Here is a 13257-nt window from a genome sequence, read left to right on the forward strand (position 1 = left end):
AACAAACCATTAACAATCAATTGATCCGAATGGTACGCGGAGCTTGCACGATTCGTTGCCTTGCACGTATAGTTTCCCGCGTAGCGAGCATCAACGCCATCAATGGCTAATGCCTTGGTTCGTTTACCAAAATCTGCAATGTTTACACTGTCCGCGAAAGCGGTCTTCGAAATCGGAATACCGTTGAAGAACCACTCGATCATTATGGGCATGTCCCCGGAGATAACACCGCATTGAACTGTAGCCGAGTCGCCGTAGTTCAAGGCTTCCTCCCCGAACATGAAAGGAGCGATCTTGGGAGGGACTGATGGACATGGAACAAAAACAGAACAAAAACAACGTCAATACGCATACCGATCACAACCAACTCGGTAGTATAGTTGGTGAATCCCGCCGGATTGGATGCCCGGCAAGTGTAGTTTCCTGCGTAGCGTTCGTTAACTCCTTCGATGGAAAGTGACTTGGTGCGTTTGTTCAGCGTAGTAACGCTGATTCGATCCAAGCTGCTCCGAATCTCGATTACCGGAATGCCGTTGAAAAACCATTCAATCATAATGGGGAAATCGCCGGACGTTATACCGCAGTAAACTGACACGGATTCTTCGAAGTTCAAAGGATCATCGCCGAAGGTGAATGGGGTGATTTTGGGAGGGACTGGAAATTAAACGGAAAGCACATAAACAAACCGTTAACGAAAAGTTCTGCAGAGTGTGCCGCCGTTTCGGCTTGATTCGTTGCGCGGCAAGTGTAGTTTCCCACGTGCCGTTCGTTAACACCGTCGATTTGGAGTGCTTTGGCCTTTTTCCCCAGATTCGGTTGGTTGATGTTGTAGAAAGGGTCCAAATCGTCAATCGAAACCCCATTCAGATACCAATGGATTCTTACGGGGAAGTCTCCCGACGTGATACTACAGTAGATCAGAACGGAGTCTCCGTAGTTGAGTGGTTCGTCTCCGAAGGTGAAAGGAGCAATCTTGGGAGGGACTAGGATTGAAACAAAATAAGAGAGTAAACAAACCATTCACGAATAATTCGGCAGTGAAGGAAGCCGTTTCGGCGTGATTCGTAGCTTGACAGCTGTAGTTCCCCACGTGACGTTCGTTAACTCCGTCGATTGAGAGCGCTTTCGCTTTCTTTCCAAAATTGGCTTGATTTATGTTGTAAAAGGGGTCCAAATCATCGATGGACACGCCGTTCAAAAACCAGTGGATTTTGATGGGAAAGTCTCCGGATGTAATGCTACAGTAGATAAGTGCGGAGTCGCCATAGTTCAGCGGTTCGTCTCCGAACGAGAAGGGAGCAATTTTGGGAGGAACTGGAATAGAAGGATTTAAATAAGCCTAACACATCGTTACCTCTGACAATCAATTCCGCAGAATGATAGACACTATCTGCTATGTTTGAAGCTTTGCACGTATAGTTCCCTGCATATCGACCATCGACGTTATCGATAGACAATACCTTCGATCGACGGCCAACGTCCGCTATGTTGATTTTATCCATTTCGGATACTTGATGAATGGGAATGCCGTTGAACAGCCATTCTATGAATACAGGCATGTCACCTGACGACACACTACAGTATACAGAAGCAGAGTCTCCGTAGTTCAGTGGTTCTTCTCCGAAAGCGAACGCGGTTATTTTGGGAGGAACTGGGGAAAGGATAGGAGACAATAATCAAACACACGTCTAACAACGCACCGTTTACTATCAAAACATCGGTATGCTCTACCGAGCTAGCAGTATTCGTGGCCACACAGCTGTAATTCCCCGCGTATTGTTCGTTAACACCATCAATGGACAGCGCTTTGGTTCGTTTGCCGAAATCCGCTACTTTGAGCCTGTCCAGGTCCACTCTATTGGCAAGTGGACTTCCGTTGAAAAACCATTCAATAGATACCGGCAGATCACCGGAGATGATATTGCAAGTAACGGATGCGGACTCCCCGTAGTTCATGGGTTCATCACCGAATGAAAATGGTGAAATTTTCGGGGGCACTGTCATACAAATAAAAGTTTCCGTCAAATAGTTATCCTATTAAAGATTATATCGAACACTATACCACGGCGCGCGTTTCTTTTGAAGTGAACAGGAAAAGGAAGGGCAAAATTGTTATGAGATCAACAAGCTACTCAATAGATCGTATTCTAACCATTAACTAGCAATTCGGCAGAGTACGACACCGTAGCTGCCTTATTGGATGCTTCACAAGTGTAATTTCCTGCATGTCTGCCCTGAACTGCGTCGATGCTAAGCACTTTCAAGCGTTTACCGATGTTCGTTATGGTAATCGTGGGATCCAGTATGAGCAAATCTCCGATGTACCATCTTACTTGTAGCGGAAGGTCTCCTGAATGGACGTTACACTGCACGGAAGCCGACTCACCGGAGTTCATCGACTGCTCACTGAAGCTGAACGGAAGGATCTTAGGAGGAACTGGAAAAGGTGTTTAACAAATTGAGAGGATGTTACAGAAATCATACCGTTGATGATCAATTCAGATGAAAATTGTATGATATCGGCCTTGTTCGAAGCTTCACAAGTATAGTTTCCGGCGTGCGAAGCAGTCACCGCGTCAATTGTCAATGCTTTCGATCGTTTTCCAATGTTTGTTATTGCAATAGCGGGGTCATCGATGTCCTTACCGTTGAAATACCATCGGATGCCTATGGGCAAATCTCCCGACGGAACACTACATTGTACGGATACGGAGTCACCATAGTTCATGGGTTCATCCCCAAAGTAGAACGGGAAGATTTTGGGCGGAACTGTGAGGATCGAGGAAAGGAAGCGTGCAGTTAGTTACCGAGATGTCGAACCATTACAAACCGTTGACAATGAGTTCTGCGGTCTGTTCGGAGGTACCGGCTTGATTCCGCGCAAGACACGTATAATTGCCAGCGTTATAATCATTGATGGACTCCAGAGTCAGGGTACTGATCCGGCGTCCAGAATTATGGATGGCTACTCCGCGATCGTTGATCCGAGGAACTAGTACCCCGTTGTGCAGCCATTGAAACATGATCGGCGTATCGCCCATAATGACGGCACACTGAACTGTGGCCAAGTTTTCGATGTAGGACGGCTCATCGCCGAAAGTGAATGGCAATATTTTCGGAAGGACTGGAATTAGGATAAATGGTTGTGGTGAACTGCATGCAAGTGGAGTTTAAGTGCCGAAACAGATGCTACGTTTGGTACCGTTTACAAACAGTTCCGCTGATTGGTTCCGAACACCAGCAATGTTCTTCGCGATGCAGGTGTAAACCCCAGAATGATTAGCACTGACCGATGGAATGTTTAATGAGCTAGACCGTTTACCGATCGAGGTGATTTCGATATTGGAACTGATCCGGACAGGCTTACTGTTGAACAGCCAGGTAATTTCGATCGGAAGATCACCCTTTGAAACGTGACAGGTGACCTGAACGCTTTCTTCTGAGTCGACTTCCTCTTCAAAGTGAAACGGATTCAAAACTGGAAGAGCTGTGAATAGTGGTATGAGGATATAAGGTTGGGTTTACTTGTGTGATACAACTACGTAATGCAGAGTGATATTGTTCAGAATACCGTTGATCACTAGTCCGGCTGACGAAACAGATTCTCCAGCGCGGTTCTTAACGCGACATTCATAGGTACCACGATGAACCGGTTGAATAGCTGCGATGCTTAACGAACTGAGACGATCGGACAGCTTGGTTACCATGATCCCTTCATTTTCGGATGATACGGGAGCTCCATTCAAGTACCACCGAATTCCCAACGGAGAATCTCCCTTAACTACCATACAATTGACTGCTACGCTATCTCCAGTATTGAGAATTTCTTCGCCGAAACTGAATTGCATGATCGTGGGAGTTACTGGGGAAAAGGATATCGAATGGGATGGGAGCGATAAGTGAGGCCAAACGAATAGTTACTGTAAACTACTTGTGATATTGTATACCGTTGATTACTAGATCAGACGATTGCGTTGATTCGCCGGCCTTGTTCTTAACTCTACACTCGTAAACTCCTCGATGAATGTAACTTATAGGATCTATACTCAGTGAGCTCAACCGTTCTGTCATTCGCGCTACCGTGATTCCGTTCTCATTCAAGGGAAGCAACTGTCCATTGAAGTACCACCGAATTCCCAGCGGTGCATCACCTTTGTAAACCATGCAGTTGACTGCCGTGCTTTCACCCGAATTCAATGTTTCTTCGCCGAAACTGAACGGAGTTATCGAAGGTGGAACTGGGACAAGGAACAAGTAAAAAAGCGAATTAATTGCAACACTGAACAAACCCAAAACTCTCAACTGCGAAGAATGGCGCACTTCCCCGGCTTTGTTGCGCGCTAGACAACTGTAGTTGCCCGCATGCCCCGAATTAACCGACTCGATCGTAAGCATGCTAACCCGGTGACCACTTTTGGTAATTATGATCCCCTCACTGGTGAAAATCGGCTGCCCGTTGAACAGCCAGAAGATATCGATCGGTAGGTCACCTTTGGTAACCGCGCAGTTCACCGTGGTCATACTGGAGGTATCGAATGGTTCATCCCCGAACTCAAACGGCATGATGTAGGGAACAACTGAGGAAATATAGTAAATGTTGTGTGCAACCATATTGCAATGTACTTTATGGGTACTAAGTACGCCGCTGGGTTCGCACAACGACGCACAACGATAGCTGTGCTGATTGAAGCGCATCAATTTGTTTGAGTCTGGTTGTCAAAGTATTGTATTTTTTATGTATGTTCGTCCAGCCATTAGAGGAGCCCTTATTTTGTTGCGGAGAGTCCGTCGTTTTCCAGTCTGAGTTAGTTAGTTTTGAGTAGCCAAGTCGTCAGATTTGTTTGAACAGATTGATGTTCCTTGAGATGTTAATTGTCTTTCCCTTGTTCAAAATGTTGTTCTGCGGGGGTGTTATCGTGTTTTGTATGTCGTTGGCAGCTCAAACATTTCGGAAAATGGGGCAATAGTTTAATATATGGTTTACCGAAAGTGGACACTTGCATTCTTCGCAGGTGGGATGAAACAGGCACCGTCGAGATTGTGTGTGACGTTGGTGTGCCCCGTGCGGAGCCTCGACAAAATAATTTGCTTGAGTTGGTTGTTCAGGTCGTCTTCCGGAAGGATACCTCCTGCACCCAACGATTCGCGTCGGCTGTCGGCTTTTTTATTTATTACCAGACTAAGGCCGGAGTGGCCTGTGCTGCACATAAAAGTCTTCTCCATTCAGCTCGGTCCATGGCTGCACTTCGCCAACCACGCAGTCTGCGGAGGGTCTGCAAATCGTCCTCCACCTGATTGATCCATCTGCCCGCTGTGCACCTCGCCTTCTTGTTCCCGTCGGATCGTTGTCGAGAACCATTTTCACCGGATTACTGTCCGACATTCTGGCTACGTGCCCAGCCCACCGCAGTCTTCCGATTTTCACGGTGTGAATGATGGATGGTTCTCCCAACAGCTGATGCAACTCGTGGTTCATTCGCCTCCTCCACGTACCGTTCGCCATCTGCACCACACCTTAGATGGTACGCAACACTTTCCTTTCGAAAACTCCCAGTGCGCGTTGGTCCTCCATGAGCATCGTCCAGGTCTCGTGTCCGTACAGAACTACCGGTCTTATAAGCGTTTTGTAGATAGTCAGTTTGGTACGGCGGCGACCTCTATTCGATCGGAGCGGAGTCTTCGGAGCGGTGAGCGGAGAGATTCGAGTCTTGCGGAGTCCAAAGTACGTACGATTTCCAGCCACTATGCGTCTCCGAATTTCTCTGCTGGTATCGTTATCGGCGGTCACCAGTGAGCCCAAGTACACGAATTCTTCAACCACCTCGATTTCGTCACCACCGATAGAAACTCGTGGTGGGTGGCTTACATTGACCTCTCTTGAGCCTCTTCCTATCATATACTTCGTCTTCGACGTGTTGATGACTAGTCTAATCCGTTTAGTTTCGCTTTTCAGTCTGATGTAGGCTTCCTCCATTCTCTCAAAGTTACGTTCCATGATATCAATTTCGTCTGCGAAGCCAAATAACTGGACGGAATTCGTGAAAATCGTACCACTCGTGTCAATCCCTGCCCTTCGTATTACTCCCTCCAAAGCGATATTGAATAGCAGACACGAAAGACCATCACCTTGCCGTAACCCTCTACGCGTTTCGAAGGGACTCGAGAATGCCCCTGAAACTCGAACTACGCACATCAACCGATCCATCGTCGCCTTGATCAACCGTATCAGTTTATCCGGAAATCCGTTTTCGTGCATTAGCTGCCATAGCTGGTCCCGATCGATTGTATCATATGCGGCTTTGAAGTCGATACATAGATGATGTGTGGGTACGTTGTATTCGCGGCATTTCTGCAATACCTGACGTATGGCGAACACCTGGTCTGTGGTAGAGCGTTCACCCATAAATCCCGCCTGGTACTGCCCCACGATCTCTCTTGCAATTGGTGTTAGTCGGCGGCATAAAATTTGGGAGAGTACCTTGTAGGCAGCGTTCAGCAATGTGATTGCGCGGTAGTTGCTACAATCCAGCTTATCGCCCTTTTTGTAGATGGGACACACGACACCTTTCATCCACTCCTGCGGCAGAACCTCATCCTCCCAAACCTTGGTAATCACCCAGTGCAGCGCTCTAGCCAGTGCCTCACCACCGTGTTTAAACCGCTCTCCTGGTAGTTGGTCAACTCCAGGAGCTTTGATGTGTTTCAGCCGACCGATCTCCTCCTGGATTTCCATGAGATTCGGAGCCGGAAGTCGCATGTCCTGCGCGCGTGCTCCTAGGTTTATTACCATACCGCCACCATTGTCTGCCATATCGCCATTCAGGTGCTCTTCGTAGTGCTGCCGCCACCTTTGGATCACCTCACGCTCGTTTGTAAGAAGGTTCCCGTTTATGTCCTTACACATATCGGGCTGTGGCACGTGGCCCTTACGTGAACGGTTGAACGTGCGTTATTAGCGCGGTACAGTTCCTCCGTCTCTTCACGGTCTCGATCTTCCTGCTGGCGCTTTTTCCTCCGGAAAATCGAGTTTTGTCTGTTCCGCGCCCGTTTGTATCGTGCCTCGTTCGCCCTCGTGCGGTGTTGCAGCAATCTCGTCCATGCTGCATTCTTCTGCATGACCGACGGGTTGCAGTCCAGATCACGCTTAATTTTTTCTTTGGAAAACGGCCCAATCAGCCTGATCGTACTTCCAACTAGGCCGGAGGGAATCTTCGATGGATTGGCTTCTAGTGCTAGGAGGATCGGCGAGTGGCACTGCCTGTAGAGTCACCGTCCATGGATCAAGGGAGCCGGCTCACTAGCGAGCTCGGGGCAAGCGTTACATTCATTGTCGAATCCACGCTTCCCATGTGGAACGTGGGTGAGCCATCGACTCGGACTCGGTGCGGTGAACACTATGTTTCGTCTGTGATTGTTGGAGCGGCTAGCCCAAGCCTGATAGTTGCCGTTGATGTCATCGAGAATCAACGCTGGTGTCGGCAGGACTTCAATAGCATCCGCAAGACGAAAGCCTGTTGATTCAACAGATGCAGCGGCAGAATTGCACCGAAGATCTGCAACAGTCCCTTCACAGTACCGCATCGTCCACCAAACCCGGAATAAATCCATGATTCCTTGGCCAGTAATATTAAGGAATTCAGGTATGAGGCCGGAAGAAACGTCTTTTTTTCGCTGCGTACCCCAGGTACAATAGAGAAGGATGATGCTATGCTAAAAGAGCGAAGATTCGACTGCTAATACGAAAATTGGGCTTAGTCGAACACGAATATGTAAATTATATTTTGCCTAAATTTCCGAAGGAATTTTCCTTCACGCAGACAGTAGCTAAGCCGAAGTTCCTTTTCGGGAAAAAATCAATATTTAGTCGACAATACCGATGCCTGCAAATAGCGAGAAATCGCTCAAAGGATCATGTGGCGTTTGCTTGCAAACTGACCTCACTGAGGAGCAATCCAAGTGCTTGGTGTACGTGTGTGGCCTCAAATCGGAGAACTAGTTTGATCTCAAAAATCGGGGACCGGAGCAGCTTTCGAAGAAAGGTCAGAGCCTGTTGAACCTGAAACAAGACAAGCATAGTGGCGGAAAGCGATTTAGACACCGGAACGAAACCAACTTATCCATGGTGGCCCTGCGGTGTTTTCGATCATTTCGTTTGGGACGGCGGCAACAAAACCCACTGATCCACTGCGACGACAGTGCAAAGTCCCGTAAACCTGGAATCATACGTAGAATGCAGAGGTGGACATAGACAAGTGCAGCATTCAACAGCGGCACAGCGAAGACAGCGTCTAACAACGTACTGGAGAATCTGAGTACGATGTCACAATCAGAAGAAGTACACGATGCGAGCTGACCAGCGCTTCCGAATGCGTACAGGTGGAAGCCGACCAGCAGCCCTGTAAGATTCTCACCATCAATACGTATCGTGGCCTGTGTTCCTAAAACCACCTCCCGCCGGGTATGAAGGTTGCCCTGGTACATTCCAACAGCATTGATGCGACGCTGGCCGGCCTAGAATGTACTTTTGGTTACCTTGTTGACGTCATCATCGTTTCAGTCGACATTCCCTCCGTTAGACTGCAGGCAGCGATTAGCCCCGTTTAGCCCGAGGGCACCATCAAGGTCGTCCAGGATGTCTCCAGGGCGCTCACTGAAGTGGAGAAAAGTTACAGTCAGCCGGACCGTAAAGTTGTTGCCATCATGAAGTTCCACAAGATGCTCTTTGGATGACACATTTGTTCTCAAACGGATCTTCGGATCTAAGAAAGGTATTCCAGTTTACACTGCAAACCGCTTTCAATGCTTCGCACTCAACCTGCTCGACTGAACTCCCAAGGTAAGCAACATGGACCTGCTCTCCCGGTTGATTAACCGTACTGGTAAAGGATTTCAGGTCAGCTTTATCTAGTTCCGTTAAAGTGTTGGCTTTTCATTACAGAGTTGTCGCGCAAAGCACCCAAGCAGATCGCCCAAAGTCTACCACCACATCGATAACGGTTGGCCTCAGTCCAAGCTTTCGGGGTCCGACCATCAACGATTTCACGCCAGATAGAAACCGCTTGCTGTGGTAGATGGGTGCCGAACGGCTAGTCAGGCTATCGTTGCATCGCAAGCGCTCCCTGGAACAGTTCCATAGTGGCCATCCCGGCATGCAGCGTGTCCACATCAACAACAAGTAGCCGGAGATGGTCCAAACGAACCGTATGACCTCGACGGTAAAATACAGTATCCTGGTTAAGCTGTTTACTCAACTGGGTATGTCTGCTACACTGGTAATCAACAACGAAACCCAGTTCCCCAGCGATGAATTCGCCGATTTATGTACCACCAACGGCATCGAACATCTCACAACAACTCCGCTTTATCCACAGTCCAATGGCCAGACGGATAAATTCTTGGACGCTTTAAAATTGGCCATGAAGAAGATTGTAGAAGGGAGAGGGTCGATAAAATAAGCACTGGATATCTTTCTCCTAACGTACCCAACGTACCCATTCCAAATTCCGAGTCATCACAAGCATAAGTGTGGCCGTTTCCAGTACCGAGACTAGCTTGATAGGTTCCAAGCCAACTTGTGCTTCGTCCACGCAATGACACGAGTTTCCGACTGCTTCGTCTACGTCATCAGCAAAGTCAACATCGACCGAGTTCAAGTCCGCTATTGAAGTGAAACCCGTACTGATACTTCCGAGGCGTTCATGTGTTAACAGACTATAGAAAAGGTTCGATTCCAAGCACCATTAAGAGAGGAGATTTTGTGTTCAACCCTTTTGTGCTATACAGTACTAAGTACGTCACTAGGCTGGCACAATAACAGGATAACTGTCATTGCGCGATGATAAATGAAGCGCATCAATGGATTTTAGTCTGGTTGTCGTTTTTATGTATTTTGTTATGTATGTTCAGTTTTGTTTACGTCTGGCCATTTGTTAGTTGTGATGTAGGGATAACAATCCGAAGTTACCGCGGTACAAAAGTAAACAAGCAAAACTGAAAATCTGGAGGCATATTTCGCACAAGTTTTCAATGATATCTGCTGAATGCTTAGAATACTGTCCCTGTTATAGATGACACGACCATTGGAAAAATTTCACAGAAGACGGAAGGACGGATGGATAATGGGAAGTACTACGTGGGAAAGGGTTAAAAACCAAAGCACTGTTTACCCATAACTCTGAGCTCAGCATCATGCTGCGCATGCCCTGCAGTATTCTTAGCTATACAACTGTAGTTCCCAGCATGTCTCGGTTGAACGGATTCTATCGATAGCATACTAATCCTCTGACTGCCACTGGTGATCAACACCCCGTCACCACTAAGCAGATGATACCCATTGAACAACCACTTAATCTCCATCGGTAAATCACCCTTGGTTACTGCACAGCTAACCGTTGTTGCACTGTAGATGTCGAACGCTTCCTCCCCAAAATCGAACGGTAGGATGATTGGTGTCACTGATTGGCGGAAGTAGGATGGGAAGAATGGGAGGTTTCTTAAAATCTAACAAACTACAATAAAAAAAAGCCAAAACGTCTGCAGACCCATGACTTGTAGTTCAGACGAATGTTGTGTCTCCCCAGCCTTATTCTTAGCGATACAAGTGTAGTTGCCCGCATGCCGCGGTTGTACGGATTCAATCGAAAGGAAACTGATCTTTTGCCCATTGCTTGTGATCAAGACGCCATCTCCAGTACGCAGCCGGTGATCGTTGAAAAGCCAGATCAACTGAATCGGGGCATCTCCCTTGGTAACGGCGCAGGTAACCGTCGTCGTGCTATAGATGTCGAATGGTTCATCCCCGAATTCGAACGGCATGATTATGGGGAGGACTTGTGGAAATTGGAAAGAAGGAAAACAGGAAGGCAAAACGAAAATATGTTAACTGTTCACACAAACCCATTACTCGCAGTTCGGAAGAATGCTCCGCCTGTCCAGCTTTGTTCCGCGCAATGCAGGAGTAGTTTCCCGCATGACGCGGCTGTACGGATTCGATCGTTATTATACTGATTCGCTGACCGCTGGGAGTCACAAGAATGCCGTCCCCGGTTCGCAGCCGATGTTGATTGAATAACCAAACGATTTCGATCGGAGCGTCTCCCTTCGTAACGGCGCAAGTGACTGTTGTCGTACTATAGATATCGAAGGGTTCCTCCCCGAATTCGAACGGCATGATGATCGGAAGGACTGCGCAAGGGAACAGGGAAGGAATGGATTTTAAATAAGCGAATGATCAACTCAAATCTAACCCATGACTTTCAGTTCAGACGAGTGCTGAACCTGGCCGGCGCGATTTCGCGCAATGCATGTATAGTTTCCAGCGTGTCTTGGCTGGACGGACTCTATGAACAACATACTAAGCTTCTGGTTACTGTGGGTGATGAGCACTCCATCACTCGTTCGCAATCGGTGATCATTAAACAACCAGATAATCTCTATTGGAGCGTCTCCTTTGGTTACAGTGCACGCCACAGTTGTAGTACTGTAGATATCAAACGGATCTTCTCCGAATTCGAAGGGTAGTATGATCGGAACGACTTGGATTGGAAAGGAAAAACAAACAGAAATAATCTAAATACGATCTTACCGATTACTTTTAGCTCTGAGCTGTGTGCCACTTGACCGGCACGATTCCGCGCTACGCACGTGTAGTTTCCTGCATGCCTAGACTGTACCGACTCGATGGATAACGTGCTGATCTTTTGCCCACTTTTCGTAATGAGTACCCCATCGTTAGTAGATATAGGACGATCATTGAACAGCCAAACTATTGATATCGGAGTGTCCCCTTTGGTAACACCGCAACTAACCATAGTTGAACTGGAACTATCGTACGGCTCGTCACCAAACTCGAACGGAATCATGACCGGGATTACTGCGGACAGGATTTTGGGAAGGGAAGTAAAAACAGAACCTTAATCTATAGTTACCGATGACTCTAAGTTCCGAACTGTGTTCGACGAATCCGGCCTTGTTTCGCGCAACGCATGTGTAGTTACCCGCGTACCTCGGCTGGACCGATTCAATGTAGAGGATACTCATTTTGGGACCACTTTTCGTGATGGTGATCCCTTCGGTTGATGTAATTTTTGTACCGTTGAACAACCAGTCGATGTAGATAGGAGAATCACCTTTCGTGACCGTACAGCTTGCCGTAGTTGTGCTGTACATATCGTAGGGCTCTTCGCCAAACTCGAACGGAATCATCACAGGAGTGACTGGATGAAGGCAAACCAAGTGGACCAGTTGGACAGGTGGGATGGATGTAAAGAACAAAATGGAAGTACAATACGTAGACAAAATATGAGTTTACCAATAACTTTGAGCTCGGACGTGTGCTCGACAAAGCCGGCACGGTTACGCGCCACGCAGGTATAATTTCCGGCGTGTCGCGGTTGAACGGATTCTATCGACAATATACTGATTTTTTGGCCGCTTTTCGTGATCAAAACTCCATCATTCGTGTAAATCGCACTACCGTTGAACATCCAGTTGATCTCAACTGGCGTATCTCCCTTGGCAACGGCGCAACTAATCATAGTCGTACTGGCCATGTCAGCCGGTTCTTCACCGAACTCGAACGGAAGCAGAATTGGTGGAACTAGGGATTAGGGGAGAAGGAACGGGAGATTAAAACAAAAACATCTACATGATCTAACCTATGACTTTGAGCTCTGACGTGTGCTCCACGAAACCGGCTTTGTTACGTGCCACACAAGTGTAGTTTCCTGCGTGTCTTGGTTGAGCGGATTCTATCGAAAGCATACTGATCTTCTGACCGCCGCTCATAATTAGAATGCCATCACTCGTGTGCAGTTTAGACCCGTTGAACATCCAATTGATTTCTATAGGCGTGTCCCCCTTCGCCACAGCACAGGTTATTGTAGTAGTGCTCAACATATCAACAGGTTCTTCCCCAAAGTCGAACGGAATCAGAATGGGAGGAACTTGGAGAGGTGGAAAGTAAAAAAAAAGCATAAGACAGTTAAACGACTAACCTATCACTTTCAACTCGGAGCTGTGCTCCGTAAATCCCGCCTTATTGCGTGCTACGCAGCTATAGTTGCCCGCGTGTTCCGGTTGAACACTTTCAATATACAGAATACTCATTTTTTGTCCAGACTTTGTGATCGAAACCCCTTCGTTAAACTCAATCTGTACCCCGTTGAACATCCAATTGATCTCTATCGGAGAGTCGCCCTTTGCGACCGCACAGCTCACCGTAGTTGTACTCAACCTGTCAGCTGGTTCGTCGCCAAA

At 47.5% G+C, this 13257-nt stretch overlaps 1 protein-coding gene across 1 annotated transcript in view; it reads right to left on the reverse strand.

Annotated features, from left to right (window-relative positions):
* LOC134225076 (cell adhesion molecule Dscam2) overlaps positions 1 to 13257 on the reverse strand; it is a 246615-nt gene that overhangs the window by 65787 nt on the left and 167571 nt on the right. The window contains exon 11 of the mRNA XM_062704860.1: positions 355 to 654. Coding sequence (XP_062560844.1) covers positions 355 to 654 — 300 coding nt within the window. The remainder of the gene's footprint in view (positions 1 to 354; positions 655 to 13257) is intronic.

This window comes from Armigeres subalbatus, chromosome 3 (genome assembly GCF_024139115.2).
Source record: "Armigeres subalbatus isolate Guangzhou_Male chromosome 3, GZ_Asu_2, whole genome shotgun sequence".
Lineage (NCBI taxonomy): Eukaryota > Metazoa > Arthropoda > Insecta > Diptera > Culicidae > Armigeres > Armigeres subalbatus.